Source organism: Peromyscus eremicus, chromosome 9 (genome assembly GCF_949786415.1).
Source record: "Peromyscus eremicus chromosome 9, PerEre_H2_v1, whole genome shotgun sequence".
Taxonomy (NCBI): Eukaryota; Metazoa; Chordata; class Mammalia; order Rodentia; family Cricetidae; genus Peromyscus; species Peromyscus eremicus.
In genome coordinates this window covers 77,670,406-77,691,595 of record NC_081425.1, presented here as the reverse complement: position 1 = coordinate 77,691,595, position 21,190 = coordinate 77,670,406, and the positions used below count along the sequence as shown (strand labels likewise).

General features: G+C 42.8%; 1 protein-coding gene across 1 annotated transcript in view; it reads left to right on the top strand.

Annotated features, from left to right (window-relative positions):
- The window catches only part of Usp54 (ubiquitin specific peptidase 54), a 95,142-nt gene extending 74,869 nt beyond the window's left edge, over positions 1–20,273 (top strand). The window contains exons 17-22 of the mRNA XM_059273807.1: positions 1,826–1,945; positions 2,845–3,040; positions 5,821–7,199; positions 11,402–11,520; positions 17,175–17,361; positions 18,885–20,273. Of these exons, the coding sequence (XP_059129790.1) occupies positions 1,826–1,945; positions 2,845–3,040; positions 5,821–7,199; positions 11,402–11,520; positions 17,175–17,361; positions 18,885–19,444 (2,561 nt within the window). The 3' untranslated portion in view covers positions 19,445–20,273. The remainder of the gene's footprint in view (positions 1–1,825; positions 1,946–2,844; positions 3,041–5,820; positions 7,200–11,401; positions 11,521–17,174; positions 17,362–18,884) is intronic.
- Positions 20,274–21,190: the final 917 nt, after the last annotated feature.

Below are 21,190 nucleotides of genomic sequence, written 5' to 3'. Positions count from 1 at the left end.
CGTTTGTTTTTCTTTTCTTTCTTTCCTGTCCCCACCCTCCCCCGCCAGACAGGGTTTCTCTGTATAGCCCTGGCTATCTTGGAACTTGCTCTGTAGACCAGACTGGCCTCGAACTCACAGAGATCTGCCTGCCTTTGCTTCCTGAGTGCTGGGATTAAAGGTCTGCGTCACCATGCCTGGCTCTTCTTGCTTTCTAAAAGCTAAATGAAGTAGGAAGTGGATTAGTTAAGGTTGTAGCAGAGCCTTTCTTATTATGCCCTGTTGTTCAAATTTCTAAATGGCCTTATAATAAAAAACCCAGAGCCATATCAGGGTGAAAGCTGAAAGGTCAGAGAAGTAGATCAGCCAGCCACTAGTTCTTACCTCTATGAAATCCTCAGTCTAAACAGAGTTCCTGTTTCCTCACGCCTTACATATCTTTCTCTGCCCTGCCATATTACTTCCTCAGATTAAAGGTGTCTGTGCTTCCCAAGCAAAGGCATGAGATCTCAAGTGCTGGGAATAAAGGTGTGGGCCACCACCGCCTAGCTCTGTTTTCTCTCCTACACTGGATTAATCTCATGTAGCCCAGTGTGGCCTTGAATTCACAGAGATCCAGATGGATCTCTGCCTCCCGAGTGATAGGATTAAGGGTGTGTGCCACCACTGCCTGACCTCTGTCTGATCTAGTGGCTGGCTTTGTCCTCTGATTCTTAGGCAAGTTTATTAGGGTACACAAATATGTCACCACAATGCCCATCTGAAGGTAAGTTGAGGATAGGGGAAGGATGACATTATGAAGAGAAACGACCAGACTTTTTATTCTACTTCATTTTTGTTTTGATTTGATTTTTTGAGACAGAATCTCATTATTTAACCGTGTCTGGCTGGCAGCTTGCTATGTAGATCAGGGATCTTCCTGCCTCTACCTCCAGAGTGCTGGGGAAAATAGGCATGTGCCATCATACCTGTCTGGAAATTCATTCTTCCAAACCCTGTGACAAAGTGAAAGCTCAATGTCAGTTCCAACCATGGTGAATTAACATTCTAATTTACCACCAGTTTATGCTTATAGAGGAACAGAAGGTAAGGATACTAGACGGTCCTTCACAAAGTTGTCTGTACTATACTTCTTAGTCCTTTCATCTGGCACTGTTCCTGGATACTCGTTTGTACTTACCTTGACCCACATGCACTTTGGGAGTAGGGAGAATTAGCCTATGCTTGTTATATGGGAGGTGGCTTTCTAGGGATACTTTTGGTGAGCAAGGCATGATGAAAGCAAAACTTTGTATTGCTACAGAAAGGTCAGTCCATTGCAAATGCAGTTCAACTGCTGTGGTAGATACATTGAAATAGAAACTATAGATCTCCTCTTCCCAAGAGGTGTATTGATAGAGCAGAGTGGTGGAGAGAGAAATGTAGCTCTAGGAGGGAGTGGTTTGGATGACTTTGTACAGAATAGTTAAACCATGGTTGCCATTACAGCAGTAGAAGTCTGGGGTGTTCTGATGGTAGTTGACAAGGTGTGTCTTGTTATTTCGCAGAAGAGCTGTTCAGTTCCAGGACTAAGAGACATGTTGCTACTATGGACAGTTGTTCTTTCCTTGAGGAGGTATTAGGGTTGGAATGTGAATGTGGCAGTCACGTACCTCCCTTTTTCTGGCATTGGTTAGGTCTCAGTTAAGGCAAAAGTGGATGCCTTACATGTTCTAAAGACTTCTTAATAGCAGTGGACAGTTAGGCCAGTGGCTTAACAAGGATCTGTGTGTCCCAAAGAGAAGAAACAGTCATAGGAGAAGTTGGAATTAATTATAATAAAAATGAAAAGTGCTGACCCTTTCAGGGAGGAGTGACGGCTTTGAAAAGTCCTTGCAAGAGGCAAATTCAGTATTTGAAGAGTCGCTGCATCTGGAACAAAAGGGAGACTGTGCTGCAGCTTTGGCTCTCTGTAACGAAGCTATCTGTAAGTAACTCAGCTGCTATGGCTGTGGCATTTTCGACTAACTCCACAGTAGGTACTTGTGTTGTCATGCAGATGGCCATATGAACAGTTTTTTAATGTCTCTTGTGTTCCCAAGCTGAGGCCAGTTAGCTATCCTTGCCCTTGAGATTTCAAAATGTACCTGGTGGTGTCACTGGTTTGTGGACATTTACTGAACAACCTCAACAGGAAGCCACAGATGAATTCTTCAATTGTGTCGGCTTTTCCCCCCAAAACAAAGTTGGATTTCAGAAATGAGGTTAGCCCACTCTTCCTATAGTCACTGACTAATGAGTAGGAAAAGTGAGTGAACTGGCTCTGACTTCCTGAGCCAGTAACTTTTCATTGTAATATTCCATTCTTTTTGTTTCTCCCCTGCCTTCCTGGTATGCAGTACCATGATGTAACAGCAAGGGACTAAGGCTAGGAACTGGTATCTGACTCTTAAGTATGACCCACAAGAAGCTGTCTCTATAAAGACAGATGCAGGTTTGGATACTATTTTTTTGCTGTTGGCCATCAGAAAGGGGAGTTGGGAGCAGAGTGTGGAGACCAGAGTCAAACAGGTCAGTGAAAAGATAAGAGTGGCAACCTCCAAGCACTAGTTTATCTTTCTGGTTCCTTTTAAGTTTTGTTTTATTTTCTTTAGTGTTTTGTTTGTTTAAATTTGAATTAACATGTTTGGCCTCCATGGCTTCCATGAATGTTCCCTAGAGCCAGAGCCAGTTCTGCGCCCTGGACAGCGCATGCATAGTCCATGCCTTGCATTCCTGCTGCATATTTTGTTTTACCGCCTATCCGCTTGGTTTTGGTTTAGTTTTGTTCTTTTATTTTTGTTCGTATTTTGTGTTGTTTCTGCTATATTTTCTTTTGCATTTTAGCTAAACTAAGACTTACCCTGCATGGTGCCAGCTCTAGCACGCACAGCAGAGCCCTAGTCGATAAGAAGTTGCAAATCAGTATTCGAAAAGCACGAAGCCTGCAGGATCGCATGCAGCAGCAACCATCATCGCAGCAGCCGGTGCAGCCCTCAGCCTCTCTCCCACCACAGGGGGGCGCCCTCCCTCAGCTGACAAGGTAGTGCTTGAGAACCACATTAGTTTATGGACATCAGGGGAGGAAGTGATCATGGGTGCTCCATAGCACGAACTATTGTCTTCTCCATTACCAGGGAAGAGAGGAAAATACACTGCTAAGATTTTCTTCTCTCAGGTCAGAGATACGAAAGCTCATTACATAGATGGTCCTTTTCTTAATGCTTCCTAGAAAGATGCAAAAAAGTACAAAATAACAAGTTCTCCAAATTTCCTGGACTTGCATAACAGCACGATTATTATATTTATATTCATTATGTTCTTATGGGATCTGTTCTACCTTTCATGTTGTAGTAGCAAACATTTGATTACTTTTGGGATTTTTGTGTTTTCCATTCCTCAGAGAAAATAACCAGTTTATCTTCCTTTGATTAAACCATAGGGAAGAGACACAAAGATTTTCTTTGTTTGCTTCCCTAAGGTCAGGACTAGGAAAAAGTTCCAAGAGGTACTGGGGTAGTTTCCATATTTTAGGGGTTTTAATTTGGCTTTTATGTAGAATAAATGAATTTAAGTAAAAATTAACTTTGGCTATTAATAAATTTGAATAGTTTTCACAATATAAGTATAATAAAAGCAGATAACGTTTTCTTTTCAGGTGTGTGTGTGTGTGTGTGTGTGTGTGTTGCTGGGGATGGAACCCAGGAACTTGTATCTACTACTAGGCAAGTGCTCTACCATTGAGGTACACATCCTCTGCCTTGGTTTATCTTTTGACTATCAGCCCCATTATGTTTGTTAACATTTTTGAGCATTTGCCTGGGTTCAGGTCAGAGCCAAGCACTTTCTGCTTTATTTTGTTATTACATGGTAACAGCCCCTGATGAGATGGGGGCTGTAAGCTAGCATACTTTCTAAGTAAGGGAACTTGTAGAGAAGATTGTTGCTTAGCTAGTAAGTGGTAGAAGTATAGAACTCAAATCTAGATCTGTTTGATGCCAATGCTTTCCTCTTTCTCTCTGCTTCCCTCCTCCTTTCCTACCTCTGAGACAGAGTTTCTTCTAGCCCAGGCTACCTAGGGCCTGGCTTTTGCCTCTGGAGTGCTAGTGTTGCAGGCCTGTTTGCCACCACCCTGGTCTCCAACGTTCTGTGGGTTGAACCCAAGGCATCCTGCATATTGGGCCAGCACTCTACCAAATGAGCTACATTGCTAGAGGGTTACATTCATGTTGCAAGAGTGACAGGTGACTAAACCCACAAACATTTGTAATATACAGGTTGAGTATTTTTATCTAAAATGGCTTGAGACCAGAAGTCAGTCCGTGTCTGTCTGCCTCTGTCTCTGTCTCTGTCTCTGTCTCTGTCTCTCTCTGTCTCTGTCTCTGTTTTTATGTCTTTCATTTTTCTGTCTTTCTCCCTTTCTCTCTGTCTCTTTGTCTTTTTCTCTCTAGCTCTCTGTTGTATCTCTGTCTTCCTGTCTCTCTCTGCCTGTCTTTCTGTCTCTGTCTCTCTCTGTGTCTGTCTCTGTTTTTATGTCTTTCATTTTTCTGTCTTTCTCCCTTTCTGTCTCTTTGTCTTTTTCTCTCTAGCTCTCTTTTGTATCTCTGTCTTTCTGTCTCTCTCTACCTGTCTTTCTGTCTCTGTCTCTCTCTCCTTTTCCCTTCTTCCCTTCCTCTTACTTCCTTCTACCTTTTTTTCTTCATTTTTTGAGATAGGGTTTTGCTTTACAAAGCCTGGAACTTGCTAGGTAGTCTGTGTCAGTCTCAAGCCTACTACAATCCTTCTGTCTCTGGTTCCTAAGTGTTGGGCCACACAGCTCAGATCTCATTTTTTTTTCTTTCAGATTTTGAAACACTCACAGAGATAGATTGAATACCCTCAGCCCTGAAATCTGAAGTCTGAGATGTTCCCGGGTCCAAATTTACTTCATTATTGTGTCTATGCTCAAAAACAGTTGGAGTTTGAAACATTCTGGTTTTGGATTTTCAGATTCTTAATCTTGATCTGATAATCTAAAGTTGGAAAGGTTGCAGTGTCCTATAAGACTGCACATGTAGCCGGGCGGTGGTGCTGCACGCCTTTAATCCCAGCACTCGGGAGGCAGAGCCAGGTGGATCTCTGTGAGTTCGAGGCCAGCCTGGGCTACCAAGTGAGTTCCAGGAAAAGGCGCAAAGCTGCACAGAGAAACCCTGTCTCGAAAAAAAAAAAAAAAAAAAAAAAAAAGACTGCACATGTTTTGGTCAGAAATAGAAAACAATGAGAGTCAACTAACTGCAATTTGTTCCGATTCCCACTCCTCAGCGTGAAGACAGTCCTGGTCTGACTGTGAGGAAACATCTGAGTGATTTCTGTGTATCCCAGGAATTCATATCACCTTGTACTGTATAATAATAGTATCCTTTTGCTTTTTTACTGAGCTGCCCCATAGGACCCTAGAGGAGCATTTCCCTCCTTATGCAGCATCTGGGAATTTTGTTGTATGGTATGAGCGATTTATAGGCTTCCCTTCTGTGTCATCGTATGTGGGAGAAGCAAGTTCTGTTTTTTTAATTTGCAGGTAGAATGTGATTGGAATGGGACTTCACAGGTAGTGGAGAGTATTGGCAAAGACTGTACTTAATACCACATATATGAAATTGGTGGTGACATTGGATAGATAATATTACCTTCTTTTTCTTTTGGGAACCTGTGGCTTTGTGTTTGTCTTTCTTGTTCTCGTCATGATATCTTTGAATAGCTGTAAGTGGAGGAGTGAATAGTTCTTTTTGGAAGTATTATAGTTAGTCAAGGCATCTTATGACTGGTTCTCTCCATTTGTTTCAGTGAGCAGCCTGTCCCGCTCCAAGTATTGTTAAACCAGGAGGCACAGCTGGATCCCTGCCAGGATACAGAGTTTGGGGCCAGTTCTACCTTCTTCCACTCACCTGCTTCCTGCCATGAGTCACACTCATCCCTCACCCTGGAGTCACCTGTTCCATCTGTTTCACAGCACAGTTCCCCTAGTAGATCTTTGAAGCTTCTGACGTCATTGGAGGTGGACAGCATTAATCCCTCTGCATTCCCCAGGCAGGATTTACCTACAACAGCAGGTAGAATTGAGAGGAATTCTCAGCATGAATGCCTGCCATCGGATGCCCTTGAAGATAAGCTCCAAGGCCACAGGGAGGACAGCAGCCACTGCAGCAAATTCCCACCACAAGAAGGGAGAGACATAGTTGGAGATAGGCTGTTCGAAGAAAAGAAGCGCCCTGTTGACATATCCATGGTGATGCCTTGGGCACATTCAACAGGAGAAGCCACTTCTGAGATAGTTATACATAGCCTAAGTAGTCCTTCAGGTTCATCAGCTCAGCCTAGTATTCCTCCTTACAGAGCCTGCCACCCCATAATGTCTGCTGCTTCTTCACCTGAGCTTCATGCAACTGACCCCATGCAGCATCTTCAAGCCCAAAGTCTCCAGACTTCATTGACTTCAAAGGTAGTCAGAGGCAGTGAGGAGCCCTATAGGCCAGAGTTTCCCAGTACAAAAGGACTTGTCCGCTCATTGGCAGAGCAGTTCCAGAAGATGCAGAATACCTCCGTGAGGGATGTTATAGGTTCCCAGGATCGAAGTTTGCCAAATGGTCTAAGGAAGAACTCTCCTTCTGACTTTATGCCTCCATTACCCCAGGGTCCAGGAAAAGACCACTGTCGCTGGGTAAAACAGCAGCCTTCTCTAGACGGCAGGGAAAGACTGCCCTCCTGGGAAGATGCTGCTGCTGATCATCCTCCTCTTGCCATGGACTCTGGGCTTCCCAATGGAGAAACCGCTGGAAGAGGACAGCCCAGGTTGGCTGAGCCAAATATATACCAAGGAAGGCTATCCCAAGTGACAGATACTAGGCCTAAGGAACTGGATAGCAGTGTCATCTTGGGGACTTCTTTGCCTTTGGATTCCTGGGTAAATGTCACAAGGCTCTGTGATTCTCAGGTTAAACACAGGGGCCCTGGGCCAGGAGTCAAGTCCTCCTCCCATGATTCCCATACATGTGTAACCTACCCAGAGAGAAATCACATCCTTTTGCATCCACACTGGAACCAAGACACAGAGCAGGAGACCTCTGAATTGGAGTCTCTCTACCAAGCCAGTCTTCAGGCCTCTCGAACTGGCTGTTCTGAATGGAGGTCGCAGGATGTGGCTTGGCAGCCTCTTAACCAAACAGGTAAAAATACAAGCAGTGGTGGGGATATATAAAAGCTGAAAGCCAGAGAACAAGATCAAGGGAGGGATAGTGTTCTGTACAGTATCACTGTCTTACTCAGATGCAATAAAACTTCTGACTTTCCTCCTACAGCATCAGGACAAGGGCTAGGCTTTTTCCCCCTTTCCTTCCTGCCAGAATGGAGATGGGGTCAGAATTATCCCTCAGAGAGTAATCCTTTCCTTATAAGGGAATGACCACTTAAGTATTTGCTTGTGGGCTCTCCAGAATGTAGTGTAAAGAAGTAGTTCATAGGTCTCTGAGAGTGAGTTAGCATGAAGTGGGGAAGGCTGAAAAGAGTCCTCTTTTTTTGTGTTTTAGATGTTAAATTAATCCAAGAATCAGGCTCCAGGTTCATCTTGAAACAAGGATAGCCACACTAAACCAAGTCTCTGCTATGGCATTTTCCGATTTTACCAAGATAGCAATATCAAGACCTTCTCTGGTTCTTCCAGGCACTGCCATGTATGTTCCTTGGAAACTGCATAGACTTAAGAGTTGACGTTATGATCTGTTTCTGAGCTGCATTCTAGTGTAGATTTTACAATAACATTTTCTCAGTACTCTTTAGGTATACAAGACAAGTTAATATTGAAAGATTTTAATGAATGCAGAAACCCTGGAATCTACTTCACTGAGCTTTCTTCTAATGAAAGAGCAAAAGAATACGAAAACATTAAGTTCAAATCAAGTATTTTAAGAATAGTATCATGCCACTGAGATAGTTCAGTGAGAAAAGGCACTTTCTGCACAAGTCTAGCAACTTGAACTTGACTCCCAGAACCCACAGAAAGAATAGTTTCTGCTTGCTGAGCAGTGGTGGCACACCCCTTTAATCTCAGTACTCCAGAGGCAGAGGCAGGTGGATCTCTGTGAGTTCAAAGCCAGCCTGGTCTACAGAGTGAGTTCGAGGACAGCCAGGGCTACACAGAGAAACCGTGTCTCAAAACAACAACAATCACAACAAAAACAAAACCAAAAAAACTTGAAAAAACCCTTTCTGCTCTTCCAGACTAAGACTACATGGGTTCAATTTCCAGCACCCATATGTTGGGTCACAACTGATGCCCTGTTCTGGCCTTTGTGAGCACTGCATTCATGTGGTGCACAGACATGCATGCAGGTGAAACACTCATACATAAAATAAAAATAAATAAATCTTTAAGAGAAAAAGATGGACATAGATAACTGACTCTACAAAGTTGTTCTGTGTACCCACATACACATACATCATAGACACACATAAAAGTAAATAAACTAGTATCACCTAAACAAAATTAAACTATTTGAATGTTAAACATATAAAATAAAACAAAACCAGAAAACTTTTATAATACCTAAAATAAAGCCAGACGTGGTGGCATACAACTTTAATCCCAGTGCTTGGGAGGCAGAGGTAGGCCGTTCTCTGTGAGTTCGAGGCCAGCCTGTTCTACAGTGAGTTCCAGGACAGCCAGGGCTACATAGTGAGACTCTGTCTCAAAAATAAACAAACAATAAAATCAGTTTACAATAACATTTCTCATTGTAGATAATTCTAAAAATGTATAAACTAGCAATTTCTTTTCCCTATGGAGATAATTCTAAAAATGCATAAACTAGCAATTTCTTTTCCCTATGATTTGTTTTGGATCGTAATTCAAGTCTGTTATGATGGGGAATTCAAGACTGGAGGAACTTGAAGCATCAGGTCATCACTTCCACAGTCTAAGACTCCAGCCAGGAAACGGTACCATCCACAGTGGTTCAGTCTTCTCAGCTAACACTATTACACTGTTAGGGTATTTTGTTTGTTTGTTTGTTTGTCAGAATAGTTTATCGAGTGTGTGAGAGCGCCAGGGGGCTGGGCAGTAATTCGAGTACTCCTATAGCCTACTCTAGTGTTTTTATAAGTTTACCTTTGACCCGTTTTTTTTATTGCAAAACTTTTTCTTGTTTTGAGACTGTAGTCCAAAACTATGAAAATCAGAAAAAAAACCTCAGAGAAAAAAGCCTTAAGACCTGGATTTGACAACAGTTTCTTAGATATGACACCAAGAAAACAGGCTATAAGAGGAAAAAAATAAGATAAACTGCTACATCAGAGTTAATCTTTTGTACATCAAAGGACACTACTAGCCTAGTATGAACCAGTGGTAGAACATGTAGCTAAATAGCATGCACCAGGCCCTGTGTTCAATCTCCAAGACCATGGAAAAATAAAAATTAAAAAAGAATGCTATATGGGACTGGAGAGATGGTTTAGTGGCTTAGAGTACTTGCTGCTCTTACAGAGGACCCAGGTTCAATTCCTAGCACCCACATGGCATCTCACAACTGTGTAACTCCAGTTCCAGGGGATTCAGTGCCCTCTTTTGGCTTCTAGGACCACTGCATGCAAGTGCTACATAGACACACATGTAGACATAATACTCATACACTTAAAATAATAAAGTAGTGCAAAAAGAAAACTAACACATTTATTTAGTGTGTATATATGTGCATGTCTTAGCACACAGGTTGTGTTCAGAGGACAACCTGCAGCAGTTGGAATGTATGTCTGTGCACAACATGTGTGCAGTACCTGTGGAGGGCAGAAGAGGGACTCATATTCCCTAGAACAGGCTTTATAGATAGTTGTGAATTACTGTGTGGGTGCTGGGAATCAAACCCAGGTTCTCTGGAAGCTTAGCCAGTGCTCTTAACTGCTAATCTCTTTCTCCAGCCCTCTATTTCCTTATTTACATTTTTTTGAACTGGTCTCCTGTAGCTCAGAATGGCCTTGAACTTCTTTATCCTCCTCTACCTCATAAGTACTGGGCTTACAGTTGTATGTCATCACACCAGGCTACATTTAAAAATTTTTTATTTGTTGGAAGGCCTTTTAAAAATAAAAACTTCCTCTAGGCAGTTGTGGTTTGCCCCTTTAATGCTAGCACTCGGCGGGCAGAGACAGGTAGATCTCTGAGTTCAAGGCTAGCTTGGTCTACAGAGTGAGTTCCAGGACAGCCAGGGCTACAGGGAGAAACTCTGTCTTGAAAAACAACAATAACAACATCAAAGCAAAAATTCCCAAGGTTCAACCATAAACATTCTGAGTCAGATCTGTGGTGTCTTGTCTTTGTTCCATGTCCATTCCATTCCCCCTTTCTACCCACTGAAGATTGAACCTGCCAGAGCTTCATGTATGCAAGTGTTATACAACTGAACTGTAACCCCATTCCCTGAGAAGGTATACTTTTTAAAGCTCCCAAATGAATGAGTACTGTTATGAGAACCAATGCATTAAGTAACAGGAAAGATCCAAAATAATTGATCTTAAGTACTTACATGAACAGTATACTTAAGCCATGTATGTATGTTTGTGTACATATGCATATGTATTAAAGTAGCATATCCAGACATGAATTGGTGGACGCACACGCATGCATGTGCATGTCAAATGTAGGTCAAGGGCAGGTGCATTTTCAGGAGACTTAATTAGTTGGATTGGGGACAGCCCCTTGGGGGGGGTCACATATCAGTTTAGAGCAGTATTAATGGTTGTTTATAATTCAAGTGATTGAGAAAAGCCAAGAGTAGGTGGGAATAAAGAATATCACACATGCCAAATATTCCTGAAGTGATCCTGCTCAGAGAGTGGGAGGCCATCAGAAGATTAATAGAATACTGTGCTGAACATTGAAAACGTTGAGTTCCAATTCTGGTTAAAACACTATCAGACTCTGGAACTCATTTCACTGTTATATCCAAGGAAGCAGGTTTGATTTACAATGACTATGATCATTTAAATTTTGAACTGAACTAGAGATACTAATTGTTTCCTTTCTTCTTACCACAATACGTTAGAAGATGACTATGTCAGATAGTTTCCTCTATAGACTACACATCTATAGACTTTGAAAAGAAACAACAAAACTGATTTTATTCATAGGAGAAATGTTGAAGGATGGAGGATATTCAGCAGATGGTTTCTTAGCAATTTCTTTAGTAGTTTTTGGACGATAGGAATTTATCCATATTCTGAGATTCGCTGTTTATAAATTCAAAGAGCATGCTCCCCATTGGATTCAGAGATGCATATTAATTACTTAGTAAAAGAACTCTGGTGCTTGTGCTTCCAGGCTCAGATTTCAGGCCCCAGAGGAAATGGCTTCAGCTTGTTTTTATGTCTTCCTCCTTAGGCTTTGCAGATGGTGTGGGGAGGAGACTGCACTCAGCCCCTGGTCTTGATCTCTCAAAGACTCCAACAGCGGAGATGGAGCATGCTCTTCATGGACCCAGCACAGCGCCTGTCTCCCAGGTATCAGCCTCTGGTGCTAAGGTGCTGGACATGGGTGCTGTGCTAGAGAAGAAGGCACGCAGAGAGGCTAGTAGTGGAAAGATACTGGTGCACAGGCGTGGTGATGGGAGGCTCCAAGGAGAATGTGATCTCAGATCGGGCTGTTTTTGAGTGAGAGGAGGCTACCACATGGTGACTGCCTTTGGAATCTGTCTAATTTAGATGTTAATTGAATCTTAACCAGTTTTTCTCATATCCCTGAGTACAGGAGCTGGGTGAAAAAAATCCACAGGTCTGATGTCTTACATCTGCCTGTGTGTGTCTGTGTGTTTGAAGGCTGCAGCTTATAGAGTCCTCAGCAGGGAAGATGGGAGGCTGCCTCTCACACAGTCTAAGTGGCAGCCTTTTCTCAGGAGGGGAGGCAGCTCAGGTCTCTTCCCATAGCTTTGTGGGTAGAGTTGGGATTCATCTGTTCATAGCACCTTCCTCCTCCTTGCTAGTAAAAATACAGTGTAGGTGAAAGAGCAGGGAGAAACTGACAGTTACCACTGGGGGCAAGTTATGTACGTTACCCAGAATCAGGACATGTAGTCCTTATTTACACACATATATTCAAAGTCCAGAGGATGGTCCTTTCCTGGAGCCGTTTTGCATGTTTTGCAGCCCTTTTAATGGGATCCTGGTATGTGAAGAGTTGTGTTAATTTGCTTATCTCTGATGAAATATCTATGGAGACAAGGGAAGAAGGATTTATTTCAACTTGTGATGTTAGAAGTTTCTCCCTGTGATTGATAGTAGCTCCATTGCTTTGGGCCTGAGCCAAGGCACAACATATGTTAGAGAAGGCATGATGAAGGAGACTGCTTACCTCACTGCAGCCAGGAAGCCGTGATAGTGACAGAAGGGTCCAGGGACAGGAGTACTTTTCAAAGGCACACCTTAAGTGATTTGCTGTCTCCAATTAGTCTGTAGCTTTGTTGATGTTGTTTTTTAAGATAGGGTTTCTTGTGTAGCCCTGGCTATCCTGAACTCACTCTAGACCAGGCTGGCCTCGAACTCACAGAGATCTGCCTGCCTCTGCCTTCTGAGGCTGGGATTAAAGGCGTGCGCTTCCATGCCTGGCTCAATCCATACGTTAATAGCACATTTACCAATTTGTTCATCAGTGAATGAACCACTGATGAAGCTGCCACTCTTATGATCCAGTCACTCCTCAGTGATTGGATCTACAGTTCTGGACCAAGTTTTCAAAATGGGAGTCATGGAAGTCTTGAGAAGACTCTGAGAAGCAAAAGCTGTTGATGGGGTGAGACTCATTGTACTTGTAAAAGGAAGGAGAAAGATGAGGTGAAGTGTTGCTTTGCCTTCTCTACAGCTTAGTGTGTGACTGAGTAAGCAGGGTTCAGTAAGTGTGAAAAGTAAAACATGTATTATCTAAATGGAAAAAATGCTTACCCTCCCTTCCTTTTGAGACATAAATTTATTTTTATTCTATTTCTCTGTTTTGGTTTCTTCTGAGACAGGGTTTTGCTATGTATATAGCCCTGGCTCTTCTCAGATTCACTATGTAGACTATGCTGGCCTTGAAATTGTGATGCTGTCGTATCTTCACCTTCAGACCTTGGGGATTACTGTCATTACTGTACCCAAGCAGTAGAGGTCAATCAACAAACTCAAATACTCATTGTTGGCTGAGTTTATAGGTAATCTACTCTTCTGTGACTCTTACATAACTTTTTAAAAACAAGTTGAATTTTCATTACTATAGCTGTCGGATACAAAGCATCCTGCTTTGAAGCTTGTCCACCAGGTCAATTTGATAAAAATATAGAAACATTTTATTTTGTTTATTTTATTATATACAGGGTCTCATATACCCTGGCTGGTGGACCAGGCTGAACTCAGAGATCTGCCAGCCCCTGCCTCCAGAGTGCTGGAAATGAAAGGCGTGTGCCACTAACTACATCAAGCTTCCTTTATTTTTTATTTGTAGTACCAGGACTGAACCTGGGGCCTCACATGCTGGGCAACCTCTCTGTTGCCTAACTATACACACTAAACCCCTTAAAATAGGTTTTACATACATGGTACAATTAAAAAGGTTCAGAAGGATATATAGCGCAAGCTGTCTCTACTCTACCAGACCTTCATACCCAATTCCCCTCCCAAAAGAAACTCTAAAGGTTACAAGTGTAAATTCCTAATGAATGAACATTTCCTCCTCCTCCTCCTCCTCCTCCTCCTCCTCCTCCTCCTCTTCCTACTTCTCCTCCTCTTTGGGAAAAGGTGGTTTCCGTGGCATAGCATTTGTTCTCACATATTTTCCATGCATTTAATCTAGGTGTTATTTTCCTAAGGAGTATGCTTTTGTCTGGTGTATGATGCACTTATTTATTGATTTTGTTCATCCTTTTAAAACAATGCTTATTGAACTTATATACTTGATGCTCTGCCGGGCTCTGGAGAGACTGTGGTTAATGAGTGAAACAGTCTCTCATTTCATGGAGCTTTTAGTCTACTACCGGGATAGTATAAACAAACAAACAAGTTTATAATGCGATTAAATACTTACTGCTCTGAGACCGTCATAGAAGAGGTGAAGTATCAGGGAAGGCTTCATGGAGAAAGAAAAAGGGGTATACCAAGCAAAGGGAATTGAAGTAAATCCTCATTGGATTAACAGAGGATAATTTACTATGACAGGGTTAGAACGTCTGATGAGGAGAAGGGGTGGAAGTGTTGACAAGTGACAGGAAAGAATATAAGCAAGAGTCAGTCATGGACCACAAAGGGTTCTGCAGGTCACCCAGGACTTGGAGAGGCTAGAGAGAAGTAATACATTGGAGAGTCAGTTAGGAAGTAAAGAAAAATGAGATTGGTGCCAGAAACCAAGGATGGTAGTCAAGTTTTGTGGGTTGATAATTGTGTTTGGGAGCATTACACAATTATTTTTGGGTATATTATTCATTGCTGAAGATAGCTTGTACTGTCTGAGTATGAGGCATATGGGCTAGAAGGTGAGAATTGGTTGGGACTCCTAGCCACTGGAAAGAGGGCAAAGCATAATGAAGCTAGGCAATGGTTAGGACATTCTTGTGAAGAGTGTCACATGTAAAGTGAAGAAGCTTAAAACAATACAGAAAAGGCGGCAAGAGCTCAAAGGGGAAGTGGGGATGCTACTAGAAATGCTTTCTCTGTGAAACACTTTCGTACCTGTTACGAACCTAACTGATGATCTAACACAAATTCTGCCCTGAGCAGCTTGCAGCCTAGTAAAGGAAACAGTGTACTGGCATAGAAACATCTGTAGACGCTTTAATTGACCGCATTGTTTACTAAGTACTTGCGTTGTTTCACATGTTAGGGATACTGAAATTAAATGTATTCTACAGAAGAAAGACACTTAATAAGCAAATTATATAACGTAAGACAGTGATAAGTATGATAATGAAGACGAAAGTAAGTCAAAGGAATAAGGTGTTACAGAGGTGATGTCTTCCTAGAGCTGTTTTTGGTTAGGGTAGTAAGAGATACCATCTTTGAGAGGAATTAACATTTGATCAGAGGTTTCAGTGATAGGAAGTTTTGGGCCATGAGAGAATATTCCTGGTAACAGAAAAGCTGGTATAAATGCCTGAGATAGGATGAGTTGGTGTGTTTGAGAGACAATAAGAAAGGCTAGGTGTAATATTTATACTTGTAAGGCTGAGGCAGGTGTGTTTTATGTAAATGGAGGTTTTTCTGTTCTACCCGGTCCCGCAGCCGCTTTTAAAATAATCACTCAGAGGCTTAATATTAATTACAAACCATTTGGCCTATTGCTCAGGCTTATTAATAACTAGCTCTTATAACTTAAATTAACCTATTTCTATTAATCTTTTATTTTGCCATATGGTTTTGTAGCATTACTTGTTCTCTAGTGTATCTTGTTGATCCAGCGCCTTGCTGGCATCTGCCCCCAACTCCACCCTTCTTCTCCCTGTACCTCTGCTTGGATTTCCCGACTGACTCTATCCTGCCTTGTTCTAGGCCAAAGCAGCTTCTTTATTAACCAATGGTAATGAAACATATTCACAGCATACAGAGGGGTTATCCCACAGCAGTATATTGTAACTTTGAGCCAGCCTGGGCTACATAACAAGATGCCATCCCAAAATAATAAAATAAGAAAAAAGAAGGGGACAGCAATGGTGCACGCCTTTAATCCCAGCACTCGGAGGAAGAGCCAGGTGGATCTCTGTGAGTTCGAGGCCAACCTGATCTACAGAGTGAGATCCAGGATAGGCACCAAAACTACACAGAGAAACTCTGTCTTGAAAAACCAAAAAAGAAAAAAAGAAAAAAAGAAAAAAAAAAAAAAGAAAAAAAGAAAAATGAGGGTATGAAAAAGGACATAGAGACAATACAGGATTGGGTGAGATCAGTCACACTGTGTCACATGGGACTTTGTGACAGGTAACACAGATTACCTTAAGCAGGTAACAGGAGATGGGAAGATCAGATTAAGGCTTTTGCAGTGGTCCAGGCAAATTTAAACGTGAAATCCATAAGTAGAAATGTCTTTCTGGTGATGGTGAATAGAAATAGGAAGTTGCCGGGCGGTGGTGGCGCACGCCTTTAATCCCAGCACTCGGGAGGCAGAGCCAGGTGGATCTCTGAGTTCGAGGCCAGCCTGGACTACCAAGTGAGTTCCAGGAAAGGCGCAAAGCTACACAGAGAAACCCTGTCTCAAAAAACCGAAAAGAAAAAAAAAAAAGAAAAAGAAAAAAGAAATAGGAAGTTAAGGACAACACCAATGTTTATGTCTGAGTAACTTAGAAAAATATGGTACAAGAAAGAGGAGTTTTGAAAACTTCATTCAATTTTAGATGTTTTAATGCTTCTGATGATAAAGGAAATATTTCTAGCTCTTCACCACAAAAGTGAATGGATCCATGGCAGGGCATAAGCAACTGGAAATGGCAAACAGAAGAGGCAGCTGTGGAATGGAGCTGTGGCAGGGCAGAGGTGGAGTACGGTTCACTTGTGTATTTAATAGGTAGTTCAGTGCCCAGTGTAGATTCTTTTCAGTCTCTTAGTCTGTCCAAATACCCCCCTCCACCTCCTTCTCTTTCTCCTCTCCTGTCCTCGGTCTCTTTTATTTTGGGGGGTACCAGGGATTGAACCCAGGGCCTACTCTATAGTCAAACTAGATCCCCAACCCCTATTTGGTTCATGGTTGCGGTTTCTTTTCTTTTTTTGAGAAAGGGTACTGCTTGTGTAGTCCAGACTGGCTTTGAACTTACTATATGGGCCAAACTAGCTTTAAACTCAAAGCAGTCCTATTCAGTCTCCTGAGTGCTCTGATTATAGGTGTGTATGTATCAACATGCCCAGCTCTCAGCTCCTATTACAATCTCTTTCATTGTACTGTTAGCATTAAATAGATTGCTAAAGACCCAGATGGTGGACCTTGGAAGGTAGAGGATGTGATGGAAATGGTAGAAGGAGAGGACCCTGGGCATTTCCTAGGAAGAGCAACAGCTGGTGGAGTGGAGCAGTGTGCGTCCCTCTCTAGAAAGGGGGTTCTGTGCTCTAGTGTCTTCCCTTTCCCTGCTCCTCACTGTGTTTATCCAGCCACATCTGCCATGTTAACCCTCATCTTTGTGTGGTTTTCTGTCTTGTCTCATTGAAAGGACTCATCAAACGTGAGGAAAAAGACTTTGGAAACCGGGCACCATTGTTCCAGCTCCTCCTCCCTCCCTGTCATCCATGACCCTCCTGTATTGCTCCTTGATCCTAAACTCTACCCTCCCCAACCACAGTTCCTGTCCCCTGATGTTCTGATGCCCAGCACGGCAGGGGAGCTCTATAGACCCCCAGGTAACACCCCTAAACTAATACTATCTGCTAAAATGTGATTCTTTTTCAGGGGCAAAACGTGTACCTACTGGGAAAGTAGGGTGTCCCAAGGTGGAATGGAAAGAATATATGAATTACTGTTTTAAGATCAAGCACTGATCTTCATGAAGTATGACTGAATACATTTTTAGAACCATGCTTTTTCATTCATGAGAGTGAACCTAACTGTTTCAGTCATGATGCAGTAAGGTTTTAAGTGTGAAGTCTAGTTAGGAACTAGTCTTGGGCCCCTCCCCTAGACTGAAAGTGTCACTTCTTGAGCTAGTTTCCTCCCCTGCTGTTTACTGAGTTTCAGCTGAGGGATGGTGTAGGGGGACAGAAGTGAATGAAGACTGGAAAGACACTGTACCTTGAGAACCCATGTCCTGTGTCCAGGTCCAGATGGTCCGAGGAAGATGGGCAGCACCATTCTGGCTTCCATTGGCCTCCATAGGAAGATGCTCACTTTTTCCTCCTTATGGGTTTAATTTACATTGAAGTCTGTGGTTCTCAATAGGGAAAGAGGTAATGCTACTTGGCACCTAATGGATGTTGGATGAAGATGCTTTGAAACATCATATAATGCACAGGGCAGTCCTTTCTGATCCCAATAAAGAATTATCAGCCCACAATGTCACAAATGCCATAGTGAAAGAAATGTATAGAAAAGACTTTCTATATTGTTTGTGAGGTAAGAGTGGTATGAACAACAGCAGAGATTTCAGAAATTCAAAAACAAGAATTTAAGTAGAGGACACCTAACTGCTAAGAAAAGCCAAGTGAATGAAGGGAAAAAAAAAAAAAAAAAAAAAAAGCTAGGCAGTGATAGTGTATGACTTCAATTCCAGCACTCAGGAGACAGAGCCAGGTGGGTCTCAGTGAGTTCGAGGCCAGCCTGCTCTACAGAACAAGTTCCAGGACAGTCAAGGCTACACAGAGAAGAAACTCTATCTCGAAACTCTCTCTCACACAGACACACACCTCCATCTTCACCCACACCCCCTATACACACATACACACACAAATGTATATATCTTTTAAAAAAGAAGCCAAGTGAAATTTTAGTGTAATTGCAGAAGGAGTCTGCAAGGGGATATATTTGTTCTATTAACTAGTTACTCTTGTGCAGGCATTATATATGTGTGTGCATGAGTGTGTTAGAGAACGATTACCATGGAGGTAGGTATGGCAATATCCAAGAGACTGTTTCATTTCCCCAAAATGGAAGAGATTGATTTTGATGTAATATATAGGAGTTTTTAGGGCTAAGGGTATAGCTCAGTGGTGGAGTGCTTGCCTAGCATGCACAAGGCCCTGGGTTCAATCCCCAGTACTGGAAAAAATTTTAAATATATATATCAAAAGCAAAACCAGGTTTCTTTTTCCTTGTGTGTGTATTCTTGGACAAGTAAAGAGTTGGGCAAGATAGCCAGGAGCAGTCCTTTGGGAGGGGATTATTTTCTAAAGATGCTCACTCAGTCTTTGCATTTCTTCTCTCTTCTTAGGAACTTCCAGGAGTGTCCCACAGTTTCTGGCTATGTGTGACAGGGATGAAACTCCCCAAGGGGTCAAGTACACAGGAAGGACTTTGAACTACCGAAGTCTACCCCATCGTTCCAGAACTGATGCTTCCTGGGGACTGGGGTCAGAGACCAGCCAGCATGTTGGGACCAGAGTCCTATCTACGCCAGCATGCAAGCCTCAGCTAACCTACACTGCCACACTACCAGAAGGAAGCCAGGGCCTTCGGGTTCCTCATGCTCAGTCCTGGGGGAGTCTTTTCCATTCACCCTCACGTCCTCCTGCTGTTGACCCAGTGTCCTCACCATCCAGCAGTCTTCATTTACCCCTTAAGTCAGCTTGGAATTCAGGTCCTGGTCTGGGGTCTCGAACACCTGGCCCTCGAAGAATAGATATGCCCCCAGATGATGACTGGAGACAGGGCACTTATCCCTCCCAGCATAGGCATAGGAGGACTGATGAGGAGAGAATTATGTTTATTCTATCAAATGCCCCTGGAAGAGAGCAGAACAGGGTGAGATTTCTACAGCACAGCAGGTGGTAAGGACCACCCTCCCCTTTCCTGGAGCCACACCTTTCTCTATAAAGCTGTACTGTGGCAGAGTTGAAACCTGCCAGTTACACTATGATCATCTCAACATAGAATTGGCACCTTCAGTCCAGCATCATACGCCTGTAATCCCAGCAGTTGGGAGGTAGAGGCAGGAGAATCAGCAGTTCAAGGCCATAAACTCTTAGCTAAAAGTGACTGCTTTACCAAGCAAAATCACCACAACAAAAGAATTGTTGGCTTTTCCTAAGGGTGTTTGCTTCTTTGAGAGAGAATGTTTGAAATTCCAGCTTTAGAGCTGGGGCTGTAGCTCAGTTGGTAGAGTGTTTTCCTAACATGCACAAAGCCCAGGGTTAGATCCTTAGCACCATGTAAAACTGGGCATGGTGGTGTACACCTGTAATCCTAGCACATGGGAGGTGGAGGCAGGAGGATCAGAAGTTCAGGTTCATCCTTGGCTACATAGCAAGCTCTAGGCTAGTCTGGGCTACATAAGACCCTGGAGGGGGTGGGGGCGGGGAGGTGAGAAAAGAAAAAAGAAAACTCAAACTTTGGCTCCTCTAACCAATGGAAGCAGCTGATGCTTCAGACTGTATTTGAGCCACTTTAAAGTTGAACCTATTTTATTCCTCTGGACACCTGCTATTCCTTCGTGTTTAAAGACATGATTTCGTTCTTGGTTCCTTTTATATCCTGATCCCCAGCGAGCCTTCATCTTTTGGTCTCTACTATATTCCTACTTACACTTACTTAGTGCCGGACTCTTTCTTCCCTGCAGTCATGATTCTGACTGCATCTGGTTGGGAAGCCCAGCTGCCAGGTATTACAGACTCAGACTTGAGGCCTAGAATGTGGAGCTGCCGATACAGTGTTGGCCCTTCTGAACAGATGGAGTTGGGCACACTAACACCCTCCTGTCCTCAGCAGCACAGCCATTACTGCCACCTGCTTATCACTGTTGTAAACTCTCAGAGTCAGCTAAGCTATTTTAGGGCAAAGCATACTGTTTTTGTAAAGTATTTTTCATTAATAAATCTATAAGATAGTTCTATTTAATCTCTTGTCCTTCACTTTTGTATGTTCTTGCTCTTTTCTTCTGGGGTCAGGAGGCCTGGACATTTATATAAAATGGCTTTTGACCAAGTGAAAATGAATAGCCAAAAAGGAGTTGAAAAATATATAGTCACTGTTGGAGTCAATATATCCTTAAATAAGAGTATTTTTTCTCTTGTTATAGCTGCTAGCATGTTTCCCATCCCTTTCCTGCCTGGACACTCAGTACAGTACACACTTCCTCCTTCCCCTTACTAAGGTTTTCTGGACATTCAAATTAATGTGACATACTCACTCCCAGTACAAGTACCACTCATGGCGCCCTTACTCTATGCGTTACAGGTTTGTGATGTGCCCCCTACCCCTTGCTCTCCTCCTATGATCCCACTCCTTTTCCCCTGAAGAGTCAAAATATGATGGTACACTCTGTCTTCACCCATGACACATCCCCAAAAGTCCCTTTCCCTTAAAAGGTATTTTGGAGTAGTTGGAGAAAGGGCACAGTGATTAGAAGAACAGGCTCTTCAGCCACTGGACCTGGGTTTGATTGCCAGCCCCACTCACAACCTTTACAACCTTCTTTAGCTCCAGTCCAGGGAATAGAAGTACCTCTTTGTCCTCTGTGGGGACTGAACACGTGGTGCACTGACATCCATGCAGGCAAAACACATATACACATAAAATAAT